This window comes from Copadichromis virginalis, linkage group LG5 (assembly GCF_057382275.1).
Source record: "Copadichromis virginalis isolate Kocher_CV1m ecotype Utaka linkage group LG5, C_Virginalis_male_GT1.1, whole genome shotgun sequence".
In the NCBI taxonomy this organism is placed as follows: Eukaryota; Metazoa; Chordata; class Actinopteri; order Cichliformes; family Cichlidae; genus Copadichromis; species Copadichromis virginalis.
In genome coordinates, this window is record NC_140622.1 from 23,529,711 (window position 1) to 23,555,204 (window position 25,494).

General features: G+C 38.8%; 1 protein-coding gene and 1 long non-coding RNA gene across 2 annotated transcripts; one reads left to right on the forward strand and one right to left on the reverse strand.

Annotated features, from left to right (window-relative positions):
• Nucleotides 1-30: 30 nt before the first annotated feature.
• On the forward strand, nt 31-2,310 carry LOC146709750 (uncharacterized). Its single transcript, XR_014920480.1, has 2 exons — nt 31-277; nt 1,403-2,310. It is a non-coding gene; the product is annotated as an uncharacterized LOC146709750 (long non-coding RNA).
• LOC146709751 (sodium- and chloride-dependent GABA transporter 2-like) lies at nt 1,959-25,494 on the reverse strand. Its single transcript, XM_085456860.1, has 15 exons — nt 25,429-25,494; nt 24,857-25,050; nt 24,571-24,705; nt 15,564-15,704; nt 15,277-15,364; nt 13,329-13,461; nt 12,408-12,542; nt 12,150-12,253; nt 11,631-11,755; nt 10,987-11,099; nt 10,754-10,891; nt 10,471-10,573; nt 7,132-7,232; nt 6,089-6,259; nt 1,959-5,107 (listed from the first exon to the last, which is right to left on the reverse strand). Exons 1-15 carry the CDS (start codon nt 25,437-25,439, stop codon nt 4,958-4,960), a joined length of 1,842 nt encoding a protein of 613 aa, XP_085312986.1. The 5' UTR covers nt 25,440-25,494; the 3' UTR covers nt 1,959-4,957.

Below are 25,494 nucleotides of genomic sequence, written 5' to 3' on the forward strand. Positions count from 1 at the left end.
TTATTTATTTATTATTTTTTTATGTGTGTGTGCGTGCGGAGTCCTGTCTGTGCCCCTCAACAATAATATTTAACTATTAATCATAGTTTTGCTAAATAAAAGGATCTGGCTTGCATCAGTCACATGATCACATTTAACCAATGATCGCCCTCGACGGCAGAACGCGCTGGTTACGAGCCGGGAACGAGCTCACAAAGAGCACGCGCATTTTTTGCGGTCCGGAGCTGTAGGAGAAACACAAATTAACTCAGAGACACAGACTGATGCGACAAACCCAGTAAGTAGGTGTACAGCGTGCACTGTAGTGTGTAGCACACAGGAGTATTAGCTTATTACGTACACGTTGGTAAGCTGTCTTGTTGCAACTGACGAACTGAAACAAACGAGCGTGCTGTGTGTGCAACAGCGCGACAAACATTACCTGTCCTTTTATTAACTCCACAAGTAGTGCTGGTCATAGCTGCTGGCTACCTGTGTAAGGCTGTCATGGGTCTGTAGCTCTGTCCACCGTTTTAGGGAACATATTTAGTTTTAAAGTAAGTTTCCGGGCTTTTCCTGCCTTTCTGGAGGGATTATATTTCACTAAAAAACGATCTAATATGCATGTCCACTGTTAATGCCCCGATAGGGCATTAACAGGGAAAAGGGGGCACAAAGACATACTTTTCTTTCTTATTCTCATTTAAAATGTCTAGCTTTTAATAAATAATTTTCTGAATCTTACACCCAAAGTTTTAATCTGATGTAAAATGTATAGAAGTCCATTACTGTATATAGTAACTGTTAAGTCTAATATACCCTAGTAAGCTATAATACTTTTTCCTTTGGGAAGATACCATCTGTGCAGTCTGCAATTCTGTTGAAGAAAGATGTTGAATCTATTTAATTATTCTTGAAAAATAATTTAATTCTGTGCATTTTTTTTCCACACTGCATCAAATTAAAGTTGATTACATCGATTAAGCATCATGAGGTGGAGGGTGGGTGGTGGTTCCCTGTTTTCTTTTGCTGGGAGTTTGCAACCCTATTAGTTAGGTTGCTTAATATTTCGGCTAAGTACTCTTTAAAATACCAGAATAGGAAGGATGGAGTAGGTTTAACTTTATTAGATTGATCAGTGTTGCTGAACTATGAAATATTTTGGGTGCAGTGTATTTTTTTTACATACAGGTATAACAGAATAGCTTTAGTGTTGTTGTTTATTTAAACTTGAGTATGAACTTATACAAAATGCAGCAAGATATTAAAAAAAAGTTATATTGATTAAAAAACACACTATATCAGATTCATATCGGTATCAGCAGATATCCAAATTTATGATATCGGTATCGGTATCAGACATAAAAAAGTGGTATCGTGCCATCTCTAGTTTTAACCAGCTTTTATCTTCTTTTTATGTCAGAACAATAAGAAGAAACTACTTTTGGCTACTCCATTGTGACAAGGGTTCACCACAGCAGGATCCTCAGCATGTTTGATGTGGGAAAGTTTCACACCAGACAAACCCTGAAGGGATTTGTGTCTCTGGCTGGATTCAAACCAGGAACCTTTCAATCATCAAGTGAATGTGTAAACCACTGCACTTTGCAGCCACTTATCTTTACGATAGACTTGGACAATCACATGCCCAGCTCCTGGAAAGTCTTCTTCAGCCACAGAAACCATCCTCTTCCATGGATGTGTAGGTCTATCTTGCAGACCTCACCACTGTTTTCTCTCTTTTCTCTGAATTTGACCTTCTAATGTTCTCACTGTCTCTTTAATGACTTTCTAATGTTTTAACAATGTAAAAATCACTCATTCATTTTCACTGGTAGCATCTTTGACTGCATGTTGTAAATTTTCAGCAGCAGCTTAAAATGCAAATGCCACCTTCTGAACACCCCTCAAACATTTACCTGCTTGATGTATGAAGAATTAATATACTTAAAAGAAAGAAAAGACAAAGCACACACATATCAATGAAATGGCTTTAGTGCAATTATAATTGAGCCCCTCAAGATGACGGACAACATATAATTATTGCAAGAATTTGTAAATGATTAAAGCAATATTTTTGTCCAACCACGTCTACATCAAATTCATAACTGTACGTAACATAAAATCTTCCTACCCACACAGCTAAAATAACAGAAACCATGTCAGTGTATAAAATATATGTTGAGCTCACTGTATCCACACACACATCAGCTGCAACTTGATTTTTTTGTTTGTGTTTTTTTCAGATTGTGTAATAATCTGAGGTCACAGTGGACGGTGATAATTTGCATCTTCTGATCCTTGAACAAGGTGACAGGCTGTAATCCTTTATCCTTTACTGAAAAAAAGTGTTGGCAAACTTCACAAACCTTGTTATCTCAAAAGTGTGTTATTGCTCTATGCCTCACAGTGACACATTATTGCTTATTGTGCATGTTGCAGAGACCTGAGGGCTGTACTACGAAGTGGTTTAACTAATTTTCCCTGTGGTCATTTAAAAAAACTAAACAAACCCAAACTCATCTTGAGTGGTGTTTGTGGTATATGACACTACGAAGGCAACTGAGATGTTGGCGAGTCAACTCAGTGTTGAGTTGCCTTCATATCGAAAGGGAACTTTTGGCACAAGAATATTACATTAATATATTTCTTTCAAAGGGAGCAAGTAACACTTTCAACAACAACAACAACAATAAAAAAGGCCATTAAAAATTTTACACTGCCAAGTCAAAAAAACAAGAACAACTCAAATGTTTTATTAGAATTGCTTCAAATTTTGATGACAACGCAAATTCCCATGGTATCGTTTCATAATCTTAGGCAAGAATTGCACAAATTTTTCACTAAGATCTTGTATTGTGTCAGCTGATTCATGTGTGAAAATGTTGTCTCGTGTTCCACAAACAACTCTGTGCAATATTTGCAATATTTTTTCTTATATTTGACTGTGCAATAATCACTGTGCAATATACTCACTCAAATGTGCAATCCACTGGTATTCCTATTCATCCATATTATATATTCTGTATGTATATATGTGTATATGTGCATATTTGGTATATTTATGTGTCACACAGTGGAAATTTGTATTTATCTTGTATATTGTTTTTATTCTGATTTTTAGTGTTTATTTATGAGTGTCGTTTTATTTGCATGGTTTTATTCTGTTTCTATTGCATGGTTTTTAGTGTTTTATGTGACATGGTTTTTATCCACTGTGGACTGGCTGCACATGGGACAAATTAGCTGATAGGGACCACCTGCTGAGGCAGGGGTGTGTCCAGAGGTGGCCTATCAGCTGTGTAAAGACCTTTTAAAAACAGGCTAGCTGAGCACTGAAGGAGAGAGGCCCCAGACTGGAAGTTTAATGCGAGATGGCCAGCGTGACGCGGCAACCCAGTCCTGACCTCATGGAACGGCAACAGTAAGAGACAACGCGCGTGATTGGCAGCAGGGCAGAGGTTTACCTCTGCCTGCATTTGTGAGTAGGGTCTCTACTGTTGTTTACTGGGTGCCGCTGGATTGGGAGAGGGTTGCCATGGCCATGAGCCAGGGCCGCTTCTGGGACCATTGTTCTGGCCCCTATTTGTTATTTTACAGGACACCGATGCAAGGGGAGCTGTGGCGGTGGTCGCATGATGGATTCGGGTGCAGAACTCAAGCCGGGCTGGGAAGTGATGGGCCAGCGGAAGGACAAGAAGATGGGAGGCTCTTTCTTGTCTGCCGAAGACGAGGCTGGCGTGGACTCTGCTCTAAAGAAGAAATTCCTGGCCTGCTGATGGACCCATAATGAACATGTGGCATAATTATACCGGGGGGGGGTTTGGTGAATGTAGAAAATGGTAGTTTTACGGGTTTTAGAATTGTTTTATTTAGTTTTAGTAGATTGACAACATTTTATTATGTGCATTTTAAGGGTGTTTTTATTTGTGCTCCCTGGCCTAGTAATAAACTGTTTCTGATCAGACCTGCTTCCTCTCTGTGCCCGTGGTATCTGACTCTCTTGCTCCCCCTTGTATTTTAAAGAATCTTTCTTTTTAGTGCGACCGCTTTAGTGTCGCCACGTGTTACATATGCTCACATCCATACTCTCAATCCCCTTTATTGTAACATGCAACTTCTGTCGGTGCTGCACTACTGGAAACTGAATTTCCCAGAGGAACCCACCCGAGGGATTAATAAAGTTTCATCTAATCTAATCTTTCAGAGTTGCTGAATCCTCGATTTGTCTTCTCAGAATCATGAGAAAAAAAACCACATTGATGGCAATTCAGTACATCAGCGGTAGTCAGCTGACCACTGATAAGTAGTTTTCCTAAAGCCACACAACTTGTACTGTCTTAACAATGTGGAAATGCTGTTAGCTTCATAAAACTTTTTTCCCAAGATGAAAAAATTTCATCCTTTTTCCCCAAGATGATGGTTCACCATCATTCTCTTACCAGCTTGCTTATTTAAATACGGGTGGTTGCTTTTCTTTCTTTCTTTTTTTGACCAGGCAGTGTAAGACAGATTCAGCATAGATGCAGGAGAAAATTTAGAAAAACTTTTTCCAGCTGCCTACATTAATAGGCTTATCAATATTATTGCCACATTATTAAAAGTACATTTCACCACAGTTACAGTTATGAATTCTATCAATCAGCAGAAATTGTGGCAGTGTTTGTGGCAATCTAATGTGAAAGTCAACTACAAGGCTCAAGTGCTTTTGTTTGAGGATTGTGGTGCTAAATAAGAGCCAACCAAACACTGGAATGATTTGAAACTGATTGCTGCTAGCAAGACAAAAAATGTAGCGGGGAATAAAGTTACCTCGCTAGTCACTAGTCTACACGGTCTCTCAAAACTCGACCTGCCTCTGAACTCTGCTAGAAGTCTTCGGAATTAATGATCTTATCAGTATTTCCTTTACAAAACCTTGAGTTTAAAATAAAATAAAAACATCACATCTGAAAAATTTATAAAAATGTTATGGTTTTCAGACTTGCATCTCCATCTCAGCTCCACCTCTTCCCTTGTATTCGTTGGCAACAGGAGTAAGAGTAATGTCTGGGTTTAAAGGGCACTGCTCGGGCTGCTTTGCTTTTCTGTGCGTCAAGCTCTGCGGGACGCACAGCTGCCTGAGGTTCTGTGGAAAGACGATCAGTTCAGTCCATTTGCAATAAATCATAACTTTTCAAAATGTGCAGAAATGACCAAACACCTATTACAGCTTCCCCAGTGTCCCTCACTATTGATTAGATTACTGCTAATTTGTTTGTTCTACGAATTTTGAAAATGAACAAGTTTACAGTTTAACAGACAGGATGATGGCCGGGAGTCTTCTACTTGATCTGCTGACTGTTCCTCTAACACCAGAATGAACTCAGGACTTCTAATGGAAATGTTTTAATAACTATTAGATGGATTGTGATGGGATTTAGTACAGATATTAATGCCCCCACACAGGATGTAGGGGATAACTTTACTGAGCCCCTGATTTTTCATTATTCTTACATGTTTCCAGATGGATATCTTATCTGAACGACACTGGAGCATTTTTTTTTTAACTCAGTGACCTTTCAGCCAGTCCAATCTAATGACGGCCTTTTGGCTTTTCTGGCAGCAAAAGCATATTAAAGTTTAAGGTAATCCATCAGGAAGTATTTTGTTGTCTGGTGCCCAGCTTTGCTAATGTTTTTGGCCTAAGATGAGTTGCTGAACTGTCTGTGTTAATAACTTGTGTCAGAGAGGCTGCAACTTTAAGGACACTGATGTGAAAAGCTTTTACTTTAAACTACAGAATTGTAAGGTTTAATGCTCTTGAATGTGTTGGGCTGTTAGTTAAAGAAAAGAACATTCTGATGTGTTGGCAGATTAAAAAGCTCATATAGTTTTAGATTTTTAAAATATTTTGTTCGGCACCAGTAACAAGAGGAGACATGCACACAGCACTGCTGAATCCAAGCATGGACACTGTTTTGATCCATCCGCCACACTACCTTAGCCTGACTGCACTTGTCATGGTGGAAAAACATTTAACACTAAACTGAACTGAATTAGTAACAAGATCACCTGGGAGCTTAATGGTGTTTCGGTGGTGCTCCTGTTTTCTTTACTGAGTGCATACCTGCCAAATTGTCCCTTTCATTGTAGTAACTTTAAAGATGATCCACAGAGGAACTAGAAGAACACAGAACAGTCCAAGAAACCAGCCCAAAGCGTACGCCCAGGTCGGATAGACGTAGGTTTTGTTGAACTTGAGAGGCTTATATTTCACAATTGAAAAGACAAAAGTACCCTGAAAGAAACACAAACAACACAACAATGAAGTTTTGAAATTTTAAAAGAAATTCAGTTTTAGAAAAATCTTTATCATCACCAGGGAAAGTACAATGAGTATAGGTTGCTAAGTATAGGTTATCTACAGTTACTCTAAATGTATATGGATACTTTTGATTTGTGTTCTCTTCATCTGGGAATATTTTCTGTGGATTCATTGTTCCTTCATTGTCAGCAAATCTAAAATAAGTTATTAAAGAATTTGATTTTTGGTCAAGAAACATCTTGCTTGCAGATGCTGGTGTCACTTTCCCTCCAAACCCCTGTTTTCCCTGCTGACATATTTATCTGGCACGATGCTCATTGACATTTGTCTACAAGTCCTTTAGTTTCTGCTTTGCCTTGCTGGCTGTTCATAGTGTGATAATGTAGGGTCCTTGCATTATGCAATAAAATACATCTTGAGATGACTGTTTTTGTGAACTGTCTCTAAAAAATAATCCTGAAATAAATGAAAACAAACACACACAATAATTAATAATGAAATAAACTATAGTAGATTTTCTCTTTTTTCCCCCCACTTTTCCTATCTCTCGCCACCATATTCGTATAACTGTCTCATACTAGTTTTAGTGTATCACCAGCAGGGTGCACCCTGCACAGTTTATCACAGAGTCATATGCCACAATGACACTGGAAGGTTATGGACACTTTTTTCTCTTCTTTATTCACTTGCATCTCTTGTTCATTCCTCACCTCAAACTATTTCCTGAACTAGAAGAGGAAGTTTTAGCTTTCAATTGTTGTTTGGTGCTTTATCACAAAAAGAGTCCACAAGTTTTCATGAATAAATTAGACTACTTGTGTTCTTAGGAACTCTGTTTCACTCACTAGACACACAGCAGGGGTAACGTAAAGCCAACAATGCTTCATTAGAGGCCAGGGACGATAACCTATCATGTCTTCAATGTTGTCATAAAGACGATCAGCACCTGAGCAAAACATGAGAAGTTAATAACAAGGTTAGAATTATCACTATAAATTTTACCAGGACTGATAAAATAATAATAAAATCATAAGAGTTATTAATGAATAGAATCATAAAATGCTTTCTACAAAGTCAACCAAAACAGTGAAAGTCATTCCTAAACAGTGTTGGACAAGTTACTTTAAAAGAGTAATTAATTATAGTTACTAGCTACTTCTTCAAAAAAACTAACTGAGTTAGTAACTGAGTTACAATATTCTAAAAGTAATTAATTACTTGAAAGTAACTATTGTGTTACTTTAAAAAAATGTTTAACCCTCTGGGGTCCAGGGTATAATTGGCCATTTTTAACTACTTTTGATTTTCCCTCCACATTTTACCTTTAAAAACGATTTACTTTGCCTTGTTTGGTCTCATTCTTTTCAGCACAACCTCACCTGTCTGAATTTACAGTCATCTTTTCATTTTGACATACTGTATTAACACAATTGATCTAAAATCAGACAAACAACATAAAATCAGAGTAGAAAAGTTATATTTGTACTGTAACAACCACAAACATGTTTAATGAATCATATTTCAGAACTTTAAATGCAAATATAAATTGTCAATTTTAAAATCCTATGCACAAGTTTTGCAAACAAAGTTATTTGCATCCATTTACCTTTTACCTTGATTTTTTAAATAACCATTTCAAACTATTTACAGAACAATCAGCTGTTCTGCATTCAATAAGATGCCACACAAATTATTTGTGCCACTCCAAAACAATAATTTCTGTCCACTATAAAGGAGAACATCACAGCCTGATACCTGCAGGCCTGACAGCAGCAGGTGTTTCACTCCTTTTTCTACCTGGAGACAGCAGTCGCCTCATTGTTCTGACACACAACACAAAACTATCCACAACACTACACACTAACTACACAAGAAAACACATTAACTACACACTCCAAACACGCTAAATTCACAAATCTCTCACGTCTCAAAACTCGCTCTCTCTCTTTTTCTGCTGTCTCTCTCTCTCTCTCGCTCTCTCTCTCTCTCTCTCTCTCTCTCTCACCATCACTCCTAAAACTTCCCCTGTTTGTTTGTTTGTTTGTGTGTTTGTTTGTTTGTTTTGCTCATAAGCAGAGAGTGCTTGCTAGCGCTGTCCTTAGACAGTAAACGTGACAAAACTATTGAGGAAAAAACGCCGCGTATATATTGTTTATCATGACTCTGGTTTTACGTGGCCTATCAACACAATTTAAAAACTGGTATATATCACCTTGTTGCTTTGTCATGTTGAAGTGGTCATGTGATTGGCTTACCACGACTACTTTATTCTTCCTCAGTCAAACAGCAGCACTCATGCGATTGTTTTGCCTCCTTAGCTCCAGGTGTTGTGCAAGACAGTGACCGTGATTACCGTTAGTTAGATTACTCGTTACTGAAAAAAGTAATGCCGTTAGAAACGCCGTTACTTGTAACGCCGTTATTCTCATCACTGTTCCTAAATAAGATAGCTGTACGATGTCAGTAGATGACAATTGATTTTTAACAGTCGTGCAATCAGTATTTGCCAATTTATCTGACACATTATGATTATTGACACCGTGGTGCCAGTGGTTCGGTCCTAGTTGAGCATCACCATCTCACAAAGAGTTTAATAACAATATTTACACTTAGATATGAATGAAGATATCAGCTGACATCACCGCTTCACACACCAAATGTTTTTCTCATCCTAACCAGGAAACACTGTGAGGCGGTCCATAAAGCTTTGTTCATGCATTGCAGATGTGTTGTTATAGTTGAATGTTTAGTGTTCTTTAGATCTTTTGCGTTCATTCACATTCAAAGAATCACTACTTTCAGCTGATTTGGTGCCACAAAGTACACACATAAGGAACACTAAATGCATTTGAAAATGACACATTTAGTTAAAGCACAAAGAAAAACAGTAAAATGAAGGTCTGCATATTAATTTTTTTGAACATACAAAATATGACCACATCTTCTCCAGTCTAAATAACCTCAGCACTATCCCGCACATTATCTTTAAGCATCAGTTTCTTCCATCACATGAATAGAAATGTTTCAGGCCATTGCTTCTAGTAAATAACGGGCACACTGTACACATCTTGTACAATTTTAGAGCTAACCAAACCATGCAAAGGTTTAGGCAAGCTTAGCTTGATCTCTCAGATGATTACCAAGGTTACAAGTTCCACATCAGCCAATCAATCAGCAGCCACTGGCTCATCTAAGTAGCTCCTTAGTATTTTTAATATTAAGACAAATGATGCAAGGAAAGTAGGAAAAAGCTATAGGACGGATTTCCAGGTATCTTTAGTTTGCAACACTATTAACAAATGGTAGTTAAAAGGAAGTTGATGTGTGAAAGAAAACCTAACCTCTAGCAACACCTGCCAAACCACAAGACTTTTATGCATAATCGACACTAAATTCAGCATCAGAGGTTTGCAAGTTTGTATATCTAAATTAGGCTAAACGGAGAAAGTCCTATGGGTACATGAAGTTAAAGCAGAACTTTCTAGCCACAACACATGTCAGCTGTTAAGCAGTAGGATGGATCCATTATGCCTTCAGGTTATGTTTCAGCCAGTGGCAGTAAATACAAGCAGTTTTTTTCACAAGGCAAATGTCCAAACATTTGCTAAAAAAGCTAAAAATGAAAAGAGCAAAGCATCAACAACAACATTTCAACATGAGTACATAAACAAAAGGTGAGAACCCCACCTGTCACTCTGTTTCACAATTTGAGAACCACTGATTTAACGAATTCCTTAGTTAGCAAGAGGGAGATATAGGAAATATTAGATGAGCCTCTGGAAGAATGCAGTAGTTAGTGGTCATAATTTTAACCTCTAACTAATTTGAGAGCTTTTTTTTTTAACACTAACTTCACATAATTGTGCTGTTGGACTGGGCCTGAAGGGAAAACTCCACCTCAATAGAAAGTGTTTAAAAAGTGAAGCTGCTGGTAAAGTGGTGCTGAGCCAGTACCCACAAGACACGGCTTATTCTTGTGACCCCAGCTGAGCAAGATTCAGAATAGCTGGAATGAACGCCTATACAGTAAGCCTAAATTTTGGCCTTTTAGTAATAAGCGACTCAATAAAAGCAGTCTTAAGTGTATTTTCAATTAATGTGGGATTAGCAGGATTTGAATCAGCTTTCTTAGCCAGATCTGTGCAAACATGCAAGGATTTGACTCTCGGATTTTAATGACTCACCATATATCCATCCAATCGCTATCGACTGACACACAGAAAGAAGGAGAAGATTGTTTCCGCTACACACATAATGATCAAAGAGTTGAAGGAAATACAAGCCGCCCTGCAGGAAGACAGAGAGGTTAATTGGTATAGCTAATCAAAGATAAAGACAACAAATGCATGCATACAAATTCAGTTTTGCCTAGAAAGAAGTAAGTTAAGAGTAATGAGCACTGGTCCATTTTTACACCCTACTGAGGGTAGTGTAAAGACTTGTGGGAAAGTTAATCAGAGCTCTCACCTCGGTGACGAGGAGGAGGCCGAGAAAAAAGCAAACAGAGCAGAGGCAGAGCAGCAGCAATTCTCGACGATAAGCTCTTCGAAACACATTGGGGAACATATCCGTCACTGAGGTCATCAAACACTCCAAACTCACAAACTGCAAGAGACGCAGACAAATCAAACACATTTACTAAGAACCAAACATGTACAGTGGTGAAAAATAAACAGGATTTCTATTGGCTTAAAGCAAACCTGTGTATCTGCCCCCAACAAGATGACCATGATGAAGAAACATATAGCCCATAATTGAGGTAAAGGCATCATGGCTACCGCGCGCGGATAGGCAATAAATGCCAAGCCAGGTCCTGTTCAGAAATATTTTCAGTCATTGATGGCAACTTAAATATTTTTGGATAAAACTGCTTACTGCAGCCTTCTCCCAATTTATATTTTAGTTACAGCACTCTAAATGTTTTAAATCTGGACTCACAAATTCTTGCAACATCCTACTGTTAGGCATAATGACCTGATAGCATTCATTTATTTCATTGGAAGGAGTTTAAGGTCAGGAGGATTGTTCAGGATTAAAGGCGGGGAATTACTGTATTAGCCGTGCTTAGCTAAGAGAAGCTAATACAGGAATTTTGTCTCCAAAATTAAATTAAAGCCATTTCCATGCCAAGTAAAAACACAGGCCCAGCTTTTCCATTTAGCATTGCTTTGTTTTGCCTTGATTTTGGTTGGGGTTTTTTTTGTTTGGTTGATTGGTTGTTTTTTTTTTTGTTTTTTTTTTTTTGGGGGGGGGGGGGGGGGTATTTTAAAGTGGATTAATAAAACCCACTGACAGTGTAATGACTTCATTAAATATAACAGAAGTTGTGTAATGACTGCCCTACCAGAAGCTGCCACTTCTGATATTGGCAGTCCTTGTTCGTAGGACATAAATCCCAGAACAGAAAAGATTGCAAACCCTGCAACAAAACTGGATCCTCCGTTAACCAAACACAGAACAAATGTGTCTCTGTGGAGACAGAAGAAAACACACAGCATTCAACAAAGAGCAAAACAAGAAACACACTTAAAGCAAAAGCAGCTGTTTAAAATGTTGAAATATGAAAAAAAAAGTACCTTGCTGCCCAAGATATTAAGTAAGAAGAAAAAAGTTGTACAGGATTTGAGCATTATGTAAACTTTTTTTATTTACAGTCTGCATGTTATTAAGAAAGCCTGTGCAGTTTTATGAAAGTATCACTTTGGTGCTCCCTGCTGGCTATTTTAAAACTAAGTGGCCAGGGATTAAATAACGTTGAAAACATCTGTTTAGTGCAGTTTTATCTTGTCATAACAATAAGATTACTAGAATTTTTGAGCATATTTTTTTTAATTTAAGAACATGGGCGGGGGAGCGTACTCACTTGTAACAATCATTGTTATACTTATTGTAACTGCCCAGAGCCGTCAAACTCCCCTGACAAATCCCAAAGGAGAAAAGGACTTGTGCACCCGCGTCCATCCAAACCTGATGCCAACACACAGATATTAGTTTACTCATCACTAAATGATGATATTCATTGTGTAAAATGTAGGTATTTTAGTATTTAGGCTTCCGTGGGTAGCGTGCAAGCTTGCAGCTTTTCTTGGTATTGACACATTGTTTTGATCTTATTACTTACTTGAGGGTCCACCAACCTTGTGGGGTCAGGATACAGGTAAAAAGCTAAGCCGTTTATGGCTCCTGGTAAAGTGAGTCCACGAGCTAACAGAACCACCAACATCACGTAGGGAAAAGTGGCCGTAAAGTAAACTACCTGTCAACAAGAAGGAAATGCATGGTTCAAAGCAGACATCACAGGGACAGTGTAAAGTTTGATGTTCTTTGGTGTAAGAAAACATTTTTTTTTCCATCTAAACATATTTCAGACAATACATTCCTCATTTGTGCCATAGTATTGTCTCTCTTTTTTTGCTTGCAAAATGAGACATGACTGCTGTCTGCATTTAGGTGTAACTCCTCTTCCTCCAAATACATCCCTGTGCCTCCTCCCAAAGAGTTCAGATTTAGTTTGAGCTGTTCACAGAACATTAAGCAATACTGGAACCATGTGATCTTTGAAACTTAAGAGGGGGTTGCTGTTACCTTAGGTTCTTACTCATCTCTTTTAGAATTGCACATGTGCAATTCTAAAAGAGATGTGCAGTAGTGTAATCTACACAGGAAGCCACTCCCAGGGAGAGTACCAACAGTCCTGAACTTTTGCCTTGTTACATCCTGATAAACTCCAGCTTGTATGTATTTCTGTATTGTCCTTCTAAGGTCCTATGAAGGTTCTTTTGATTGAAGTATATGTTCCCACCAACAAATTTATATGAGACGATTAAACTTTCAGCAACCAGACCTTGGATGTGACTCTGATAATTTTCTTTTCAGTGACCAATTAAAACAATCCTGGTATTTTCCAAGGGTTCACAAATGTATTCTTGCAATATTACTTCAAAAGGTACCGCAGATGTGATAGTAGATGTATAAACTGTGTTTACAGAACTTATTTTCTAAATGTAGACTAATAAATCATATTTTAAAGATGTTTCTCTACCTTTCCAGTGGACTTCACTCCTTTCCAAACACAGAAGTAACAAATGATCCATGCCAGTAAGAGACACAAGGCCAAATCCCACCTCAGGCTACCAATCTCCTCAATCCCTTGAGATATACCCAGTACTCTTCTCCTGAAAAGAAACCCATATTATTTGTTAAAACAAAAGCCATTTGGGCGCAAAAGAACTTTTTTCACAACTACTATAAGTGATAACAGAGTTGACACAATGCAAATGTTACAATATTTATTTACAATAAACCAGAAAGTCAGTTATGTAGTTGCCCATCAGCCAGACACTAACCTCCCTTATTTATCTATATAGATATAAAATGCACATAATTTCAACAAATTCAGTGGATTCAAATCTCATTACCTAAAATATGTTCAAGGTATTTATTTAGAATGCAATTCTACAGATAGTCTTTTAGTTCTGATACGTCTTCTTTTATCCACTTGTCTAATTCCAACAAAAGTGTATTTTTGTGACAGGCTGCTAGTCACAAAGTGCCTAAAGATATCATTTCAGAGTTAGGTGCTTTTTCTACACCTAAATGATTGATGACAGTGTTTAGTAGTTAGTAACACAGCAACAAAGAAGCAACAAAGAAACACTTCGAAAGACTTTCAGACTTTCACTTTCAAAACTATTGAGCACTTAAAAAATAAAAAAAATAAAATAAAATAAACTACAATAAAATCTGGCAACTTGGAAAAATATAAACAATGAGGGGTGGCTCAAGACATTTGCACAATACTGTAAAATCCCAAATACTGGAACCTTGATTTAATCAATTAATGTATCAAATGATACAGTGCAATACTTATTCAGTAAACACCACAGATGAAAAGGAATCAGAAATGATTATACTTTTATTATATTCAGTAAATGACATGTTACTGTCATGGAGTTAAAATGATAAGGTGTTATAATCACTGTAAATGACTCATTTTGCATTGTGTTGTTTGGTGGTTACTAGGCAACATGATGAATCATAATATGTAAAATAGATAAGAACTTTTAGCAGCCAAGTTTGGTTGCATAACTTATGACCATGTAAGAGGAGTTTGTGAACAAACTGATACATAGAGATTTGCTGCATTTTAATGTGTGAAGTCACTAGTTGGCTGTAACCAGTCATATCAGGGGCAACTTAAACTCATTCAGCGCCAAGTGCTTAAGTTCAGGACTGTTGTGAGTATATGATTAGTAGTAATCTTGGCCACAAAAGTATCAGCATGCCACTGATCACATTACTGATGTCAGTACATTTATGACATACATGGTGATAAGAAGGCACCAATCATACCTTCTTAATATTGACTATATCAATAGGACCACTCCTTCCATAATCGTGACCAACAGTATCATGATTAAAATCATCCAATAGCACAAAGGTGGTATGCTGTATGTGGTACAAAGTGATATTTCAAGCAGTTACATAATTTGATATTTGGCGAGTTCATAATTTTTATCAACACTGAGAATCGAGACTGGGCCAGATGAGCGTACAGCTGTGTACAGCCGCGTGTTATGACTAAACACGATGTGACCTAATCAGTATCTGAATAATCCAACACAAAAATGACTTGATGGTATTATCGCCAATTATCAGCATCCATCCCAAAAAGGATCTTACATCTGTACCAGATTACAAGAACACATCTAAAGACAATGAGAGCTAAAAAGATGGATGTTCCAGATTAACAATCAGGAAATTGTATTTGGACTGATTATGTAGTGTGGTTACCATGTGTATACAGATTGCTTACTCTGATAACTATTGAGAAATAATGAGCAGCTATTGGTTAACCAGTATGGAAATGCTGCTTTCCAATAACTCAAATATATGTTGTTGAAATTTAGGGACTGATGGCTTCAGTGTTCGGCAAAAGCTCCAGAGGTAAATCCATCTACCGAGGTCAGACACATGTCATTTACACTTACTCCCAGAATTCTGTTGCTGGTGTTGTTGCGTTTGCAGCTGCTGTCCAGTTGGATGACGCATTTGCTTTATCAAATTCAAAACAAGACTCTGACAAAGAAAAAAGCAGAGCCATGTCAACAAAGTTTAATCTATGTTTGATAAAAGAGATATTAGAGACTACACATTTGTCAAGCACAAAATGACCTCACTGTCATGTGAGATTCCCCAAATCATCTAGATCACCATGTCAATAACTCTGAAATAAAGAATGACCACAGTGAAATCTTCCTTCGCTTTGAATAGCTACCTGTATTCCAGGAATTCCTGCAGCTAGCCCATGGAATCTCAGCACTGAAGGATGAAAAGAGGTAGAAGAAAGCCCATGCCTGGATCACAATGTATGAAACAGCAGCATATGCAATCACTACCTGGGTTGCATATCCAATACCTGAGAAGATAAAGTGGAGTCAGTATATATTATAAAAAGGCAATTAAATTATACTGCAGCATATGGAGTAAATTTCAATGGCATCCAAAACATTTAATGTACTTTTGTTTGTTTTTTTAAACCTGCCCTGCAAGAGAGTTTCACAGAACTATCTGGAAAGTAGCTGTTGGAAATTATTTTGAAAATAATGGTGCTAACATCAGTCCAAAGTAAGAGGGACAGAGAGGTGGTGACAGTCTGGGAAAGCTAATTCATTACACAATGCATTGTTGTTTAAAAAATGTGTTAGAACCAACCAAGAGAAGGTCTGACTGAATGCCCACTGCATGTAAAAAAAAAAAAAAAAAGAGCCCTTCAGAAAACTAGGACATCTTACTATTATCACGGATTGAAGGAAATAGAAACCACCTTATGTTTCTCTTCAGCGCTGTAGCCAGGCTGACAAAAAGTCAGAGCACTGTTAAGCCAACCATTCCTTTAACGTTCACTAGTAATGACTTCATGAACTTCTTCACAAATTAAATTTTAACCGTTAGGAAAAAAACGACTCATAATCATCTCACATATGTAACGTTATCTACAGCTACCTTCAGTACCATTGATGGAGTCTTTTTCTTCAATTGATCTTTCCGAGTTAACTTCAGTAATTACTTCCTCCAAACCATCGACGTGTCTTTTAGACCCCATTCCTCCTGCCATTAATGTGTGTCAATGTTTCAATCTTAAATATGATGAGCCTAAATCTATTTACCAGCTATGTACCACATGCCTTCAAGCTGGCAGTAGTCATCCTAGGTAAGGCCTATTTCCAACTTTCTTTTTATCTCAAAAATCCTTGAAAGAGTAGTTGTCAAACAGCTAACAGATCATCTGCAGAGGAATGGTTTATCTGAAGAGTTTCAGTCAGGTTTCAGAGCCCATCACAGCACAGAAACAGCCTTAGTGAAGGTTTCAAATGATCTTCTTATTGCCTCTGACAGTGGACTCATCTCAGTGCTTGTCATTGACCTCAGTGCAGCATTTGATACTGTTAACCATAACATTTTATTACTGTGATTAGAGAATGCTGTGGGTATTAAAGGCACTGTGCTGCAGTGGTTTGAATCATATCTGTCTAATAGACTCCAATTTGTTCATATAAATTGAGGCTCCATTTTGGAAAAAATATCCTATGCAGTGTTTTCTAATTAGTATGAGCTGTATGATACTGAAGGATAAACTCAGTGCGCTTAGTGATTGGAAGTATGCCCAGTTTTTTTTAAAAAAAGTTATCTGCTCATTACAGTACACACACTCATAACTGTCCTCGTGAGAAGCCTGTAAAAGGAAAAATGTTATTGTGTGACAGTCTTAAGGCAAAGGAGGGTCGGATTAACAAAGTTTAATAAAAAGCTCACTGGGGACTTCCCCCTTCGACCCCTTGCATGAAACCTTGTGCGATGCAAAAGCGATGCTTTTGGTCCCTTGCAAGAACAAACGCTCCAGTTCTTGACTTTTCCTTATTTTTGTTTAGTTTTATTCTGACAGTTTGGTCCTTCGAGTCAGATCCATCTACCCCACTCGCCTCGGGAACGCGACCGAGACCAAGCACAGGGGTGTCTGGGATTCCTTACAATCAAAGATCCCCCCCCCCCCCCCCAGTGTTGTTAAAAACACCGTTTGAGGACATAGAGGCCGGGAGCAGAGGCAACTAGAAGTGTGACAAGATCCATGAACCAGAGGAGCAACTTGAATTGGGAGCAAGCGGTCTGGGCCACTAACACGGAACCTCGAGTGGAGAATAAAGTAGGCCTATTACTAGGAGTCAGGCACTTGAGGGCTTGTGCATGTTAATAATAATAATAATAAATAACCATAAAATAAAAATAAATTGGAAAAAAGACTAGCTATTTAAAATGGTTTGTGTGTGACTGACCAGTGTCTCCAGTTGAGACAAAGGGGAAAATCTCACAGTGACAACAAAATCCACCGGACCACGGACCAGTTGCTCAGGTGAACTCCGTATTACCTGGGTTAATGGGACCAAGGTGGACAGGATGAACAAAAATGGTACAGATACATTTGTACATTTCTCACCAAAAACACCCAGGTACTGGTATAGTTTGGACATAGTACCAAGTGGCCCCAGCAGTGTGACACCACAGTTGCATGACATGACCCGACGCAGAGCAGGACCTTACACAGACATCCAAAACACAATAGGCATACACTGCACCATGTCTTACAAAGACGACCCGGGCTCAGATGCAGCTTATGAGCAGAAACTTCTTCAAACCCAAAGTGCCCCTTTATTCCTCACAGCTTTATATTGGAAGGGAGCATAGTGGTGGCCTGTAAATTAGGCCCTGAAGAAAAAGGCCAGTACAGAGGATTTGAAGCTCCTAACGTGTCATTAGCGAAAAGGAAAACTGAGAGGTGGCAGGATTTAGAAGCCTTTGTAACAAGATTTGAGGAAACAAGGGATTGGGCTGAAGAAAAGAGACACCCAGGCGTACAGTACTCTCCCTCTTTGAAAGCATATGTTACCAGGTTAAACTGGAAATACACCTGTTTCCTGTAAAGAAAGCATCCCTATCACAAAGATGGAGGTTAGTGCAGGACCTCCAAGCAGTAAGGCTACAATGGCCACATGATGATCAGACAAAAATGTATGGCTAGACTGAATGTTTTGGACAGCCCCACAGTCTAAAGTCTCCAATTGCTTAGGAGGGTGCCTTTTAAACTGGACAGTAATAATAGTCCATCAGTTCTGAGATGTTTTACTGCCGTTCCAAAACTCTTCAATCACTTATGATACTAATTGTCACACTCACCACTATCTGTTTCCTGCAGGTCCCTCGTGATGTAGAACCATATCCCGGAAACTACACCTGCTTCACAAGGGCTAATGGAAGCTGGAACTTGGGTTACTGACACTGATGCATGTGAAGTGCACTGGTTTTTAAACCATACTGTTGGTAAAGCAGATGTTTGGTGGCTGTTCGGGGATAAGAAGCTAATATATTGAAATATATTAATGAAATAATGAAATATTCTCCTCTAACAAATTCACATGAATCCTCGTGGAACATGCCAGTTGTTAAAGCAATAAACTATACTTCACGGCACTCTACTGGGGACATCTCTATGAACTTCAGATTAAAGGAATGCTTCTTGCAGTCTCTTATTAGCAATTAGCAATAGTTCATTATCCCCTAGCTTCCATCACGGGTTCACTGCTTATAAGATTAAGTGACTTAAATATAAATTATATTAGAATATGTCAGTTGAAAGCAAGTGTAAGTGCAGAGAAGCTCAGCTGAAAGATCAGGTGTCATTTGTTTCCACAAACATATTCCATATACCAGAGATACAAAGAAAAATGTCCCAGGGCTTTGACTTGAATCACATGACACACTTCCAAATTGGCAACTGCAAACTTTGCTGGCGGAAAATAGCAAGCCAAATACTTATTTTGGACTATATATTATTTTGTCATATAAAACAAATTTCACTGTTTTGACTAAAAATGTATATGTTTTCTTAAAATACAGCAGCAGACATTTTTGCTTTGACATTTTGGCATCCAATGCAATTAACTTAATGCGCTTTCACACTTTTACATAACAAGAAGTTACTCTAATATGCCTTGCCTTTAGCCCTACTTATGGAAGTATTTAAATGATAGTGTAGAAATATATTTGTGTCTGCATGCATACTTATAACCCTGTGTAGATTACAGAAAATTCTGAATAAATTCAAACTTGTTTACCCAATTCTTGTTTTTTAAGGCCATTACAGATGTACAGTGGGTACGGAGAGTATTCAGGCCCACTTAAGTTCTTCACTCTTTGTTTTATTGCAGCCATGTGCTAAAATAATTTAAGTTAATTTTTTCCTCAATAATGTACACACAGAACCCCATACTGACAGAAAAACACAGAGTTGTTGACATTTTTGCAGGTTTAGTAAAAAAGAAAAACTGAAATATCACATGGTCCAAAGTATTCAGACCCTTTGCTGTGATACTTATTCATTTAACTCAGGTGTTTCCATTTTGTCTGATCGTCCTTGAGATGGTTCTACACCTTCATTTGATTGATTATACTGATTGAACTTAGGAAAGCCACACACCTGTCTATATAAGACCTTAAAGCTCATAATGCATATTAGAGCAAATGAGAATCATGAGGTCAAAGGAACTGCCTGAAGAGCTTAGAGACAGAATTGTGGCACAGAGCTACCTAAGGTTACAAAAAAAATTCTGCTGCATTTAAGGTTCCTAAGACTATAGGGGCCTCCATAATCTTTAAACAGAAGATGTCTGTGAAGGTTCTCAGTCATCCAGGTCATCGTAGTCAAAGGAGCTTGCAAAGAAAAGCGTCTGGACTTCTTTAAGTTGCATGAAGACGTTTCACCTCTCATCCGAGAAGCTTCATCAGTTCTAAACAGAAGATGTTTGGAATGACCAGAACCCTTCATAGAACTGGCCGTCCGGCCAAACTGAGCTATCGGGGGACAAGAGCCTTGGTGAGAGAGGTAAAAAGAACCCAAAGATCACTGTGGCTGAGTTCCAGAGATGCAGTTGGGAGATGGGAGAAAGTTGTAAAAAGTCAACCATCACTGCAGCCCTCCACCAGTCGGGGCTGTATAGCAGAGTGGCCCGCTGGAAGCCTCTCCTCAGTGCAAGACACATGAAAGCCACCATGGAGTTTGCTAAAAAAAAAAAAAAAAAAGCTGCAGGGACAGGACGACTGGTTGCAATCGAGGGAAAGATGAATGCTGCCAAGTACAGGAATATCCTGGACAAAAACCTTCTCCCGAGTGCTCAGGACCTCAGACTGGGCCCAAGGTTTACCTTGTAACCAGTCAATGACTCTAAGCACACAGCTAAAATAACGAAGGAGTGGCTTCACAACAACTCTGTGACTATTCTTGAATGGCCCAGCCAGAGCCCTGACTTGAATCCAATTGAGCATCTCTGGAGACCTAAAAATGGCTGTTCACCAACATTTACCATCCAACCTGACAGAACTGGAGAGGATCTGCAAGGAGGAATGGCAGAGGATCCCCAAATCCAGGCGTGAGAGACTTTCTCACGTCTGTGAGAATTTTACGCTAGGGTTAAACTTGCCCTTCAGGGAATATTGACACCTCTGCGTGGTAGAACTGACTTCCTTTTTTTAAAAAAAAAAGTGTTTCAACATCTCTGCCATATTTATGAATGGAAGGGGTGTGAGTCAGCTTCATAAATCAAGTCAACTTGATTTGTATGGCACTAGTCAGACACAAGGTAATTCAGAGTGCTTTACAGCGGGATAAAAGAGGAAAACAAAAAGATATTTTAAATATATAAAGCATACTGTATATGGATACATGTCATGATGTAAAGCATGCACAAACAATCATGACAGTAATATAACAACAAGCAAAAATCAAACACTTTCCCATGTTCACATATCTTGTTATATATATTTATGTCCTAATGTGTACTATTGACCATCTACTGTAGATGCTATCGTCACAATGAATCTAGGTGGTTTTCCACTACAACCTCAGTAAGGGCAATGTCAAAACAGTGCTAAAACTATGGGAAGAGCCAATCCTCCACGAACATGCCTTGTAATGACTAATCTTTAAACCGTATCCAACCAGCAGGAGTTACAGCAAATAAAAGGTTAAGAAATCTATAAGAGTGGTTAAAAAGACGGAAGCAATGCCTGGCTCCGCCCCAAAGTCTGCACCTCTCCTCTGAGTTGCAAAATGTGTCATGTGGATCACGTGGACTTGTACACAACATCCATCAGGTTTTCAGGAGTCACAGGCAGTTTTCTTTTCTGCTTTGGCAAATGGGTGCAAGCCTTTTACCACAAACTTAGTCACTGCTCGGTGACATTCGTCTATCCTGGCCTGAAAGGAAACGCTACCGGTAGACTGCAGCGAGAACTGCCAGCATCTGAGCCAGACTCTGTCTGTCTCTCTCATCATGGTCACCTAAATGCACAGTAATGGCAGGTTTTGTAATAAGGCAGATCGCGCTAACATAATATGCACTGTTGTTGATTATTTACCTGCCGCATTAACGGGAGAGGACGTGCTGCTGGGTTGAGATTCACGAGTCCGGAGTGGAATTAAAAACACGACATTCATTTAAGCTTATCGCGTGTTTTTTGCATATTCGTAGTGTTTCCTCCCTTAAATGAAATATCTACTTTGCAAGTATTGCAAGTTGCCCCGTTGTCATCCGTTCTTGTAAAGTATAACCAAACTTTTGAGTGTTTGAGCCTCTTAGGTACCATGTTTCGATACCCATCCCTACTCATGTCTGTCCCCAGCACATACAGTGCAAAAGTATTCGGCCCCCTTGAACTTTCCCACATTTTGTCACATTACAGCCACAAACATGAATCAGTTTTATTGGAAGTCCACGTGAAAGACAAATACAAAGTGGTGTACACGTGAGAAGTGGAACGAAAATCATGCTTGATTCCAAACATTTTTTTCAAATAAATAACTGAAAAGTGGGGTGTGCGTAATTATTCAGCTCCTTGAGTCAATACTTTGTAGAACCACCTTTTGCTGCAATTACAGCTGCCAGTCTTTTAGGGTGTGTCTCTACCAGCTTTGCACATCTAGAGACTGAAATCTTTGCCCATTCTTCTTTGCAAAACAGCTCCAGCTCAGTCAGATTAGATGGACAGCGTTTGTGAACAGCAGTTTTCAGATCTTGCCACAGATTCTCGATTGGATTTAGATCTGGACTTTGACTGGGCCAGTCTAACACATGGATATGTTTTGTTTTAAATCCTTCCATTGTTGCCCTGGCTTTATGTTTAGTGTCGTCGTCCTGCTGGAAGGTGAACCTCCGCCCCAGTCTCAAGTCTTTTGCAGACTCCAAGGGGTTTTCTTCCTAGGTGGACAGCCTTGTCTCGGTAGGTTTACAGTTGTGCCATACTCCTCCCATTTCTGAATGATCGCTTGAACAGTGCTCCGTGGGATGTTCAAGGCTTGGGAAATCTTTTTGTAGCCTAAGCCTGCTTTAAATTTCTCAATAACTTTATCCCTGACCTGTCTGGTGTGTTCTTTGGACTTCATGGTGTCGTTGCTCCCAATATTCTCTTAGACAACCTCTGAGGCCGTCACAGAGCAGCTGTATTTGTACTGACATTAGATTACACACAGGTGCACTCTATTTAGTCATTAGCACTCATCAGGCAATGTCTATAGGCAACTGACTGCACTCAGACCAAAGGGGGCTGAATAATTACACACACCCCACTTTGCAGTTATTTATTTGTAAAAAATGTTTGGAATCATGTATGATTTTCATTCCACTTCTCACGTGTACACCACTTTGTATTGGTCTTTCACGTGGAATTGCAATAAAATTGATTCATGTTTGTGGCTGTAATGTGACAAAATGTGGGAAAGTTCAAGGGGGCCGAATACTTTTGCACTGTATGTGCTGGGGACAGACATGAGTAGGGATGGGTATCGAAACATGGTACCTAAGAGGCTCAAACACTCAAAAGTTTGGTTATACTTTACAAGAACGGATGACAACGGGGCAACTTGCAATACTTGCAAAGTAGATATTTCATTTAAGGGAGGAAACACTACGAATATGCAAAAAACACGCGATAAGCTTAAATGAATGTCGTGTTTTTAATTCCACTCCGGACTCGTGAATCTCAACCCAGCAGCACGTCCTCTCCCGTTAATGCGGCAGGTAAATAATCAACAACAGTGCATATTATGTTAGCGCGATCTGCCTTATTACAAAACCTGCCATTACTGTGCATTTAGGTGACCATGATGAGAGAGACAGACAGAGTCTGGCTCAGATGCTGGCAGTTCTCGCTGCAGTCTACCGGTAGCGTTTCCTTTCAGGCCAGGATAGACGAATGTCACCGAGCAGTGACTAAGTTTGTGGTAAAAGGCTTGCACCCATTTGCCAAAGCAGATGCCCTCGATTTTTGGTAAGTGAATGTGTTTAATTGTAGGCAGGGACATTACTGGATATTCTTGTGTAATTGCTGCAGAATAATTTATGTTATACTTTGTTATTGCTACAGAAGAATATTTATTTTATTATTTTACATTTACAATTTTTTTTCCTGGGGACCCTGTGACACCCCATTGAAGAGCCATAGGCTGTGGATCTCTTAAGATCTCACTGTTGGGTTTGTAAGGCCATGTTACTCCTAAATTTCTATCTTGTTCAAAGAGAAGATATAAAACAAAGTTCTAAGCTAATCGACCTTAGTGTTCTCCTTTTTTTTAAAAAAGAATCGATAAGAGAATCGATAAAGAATCGAATCGTCAAACAGAATCGAAAATGGAATCGGAATCATGAAAATCTTATCAATACCCTTCCCTAGACATGAGAAGCTTTTCTTTTTGGCAGTGAACATAACTGATTTCTTTTTTCTTAAGTCAACAAGTTATTTTGCAATTCTCTGAAGAACGTATAATCTCGACCTTGATGTTTTTTTTCTCAGGGAAATGTTCTGTGTCAGTCAGATATGTCAGATCTGTCAAAGAACACACAAACCAGTGCAGTAGATGAGACAGCACGACAGTCTCGACACTGTAAGATACAACACATTACTCACACTTGTGCTCTGAACAAAGTTAAGTAAAGCTAAAAAACTTTTTTGCGCTTACTTCATGGTTTCATACATAACCATACATCACTCCAAAAAATAAAACCTATTATTTGAGTTATTGTTTTTCACGGAAATTTATTTAACATGCAATTCCCAAAAAGTAATGTGCATTTTTTTTTATGTGAAACTAAAGGACAATTCAACTGTTGGTAAAGAGGGCATGTTTTCACACAGTATCAACTCTCACTTACATATTTCAGCTTTTTTTATACACTGACCTTCAAACAAGGGGCAGAAGTGCCTCCAGCAGGTAATACATCCCTGAGATGTGAACTGTCCCATAGCTGTTTCCAGGAGGAACATTGGGATGCCACAAGCAAGCAGAAACAGGACGTAGGGAATAAGAAATGCACCTGAGAGTAGAAACACGAGGATCATTACACAAATATGCCACAAGATTTCGCTTGGGGCAAATCTCTTCAAGCATTACCCTTCATGTTCACATATCAACAATTTTGAGAGAATGACAGAAAAGCAGAGGGGATATATGTTTGATCTGCATACCTCCCCCATTTTTGTAGCACAAGTAGGGAAACCTCCAAAGGTTTCCCAGGCCAACCAATGTTCCTGCTACAGCCAGTAAAAACTCCAACTTGCTCGCCCACTGGCCGCGGTCGAGCAACTGAGTCTTCTTCATGAGACCTTTTTCTTGTCCGGGTACGTCCAGGCTGCTTCCTTTAAGAAATTCCCTCGGCATGCTGAGAAAATCAGTAGCAAATTAAGTTGTATTGGTTTTGTTCGTTTGTTTGTTTTTCTTGTTTTTTTTTTTTTTTTTTTTTTTAAAAAAACAATAAGAAAACCCTCACCCCAATGTCCTTCCACTTCCTCCACACTTATAGGACAACTGCTGTCAAACCTTTAAAGCTCTCATTCACACTGACAGAGAGCTCTGGGGGTTTTATTGCACACATTCAGAACTTCTCAGCTGATTATTTGGCATTGCTTATAAGCTTAATTTATTCATTCGTTGAACTTAAGCTCGTAGGATAATCGGGAATTGAACTGGCGACAGAGTGCTGCCGCATTTTTTGGCGTTAAAGCGTAAAGCGCAAAAGAAAAACGCGGTGAACACCTACCTCTCCATCATCAAACTCCCGCCCCCAAGAGCCCCTTTCCAGCCCCAGAAAACTGATCAGTATTCC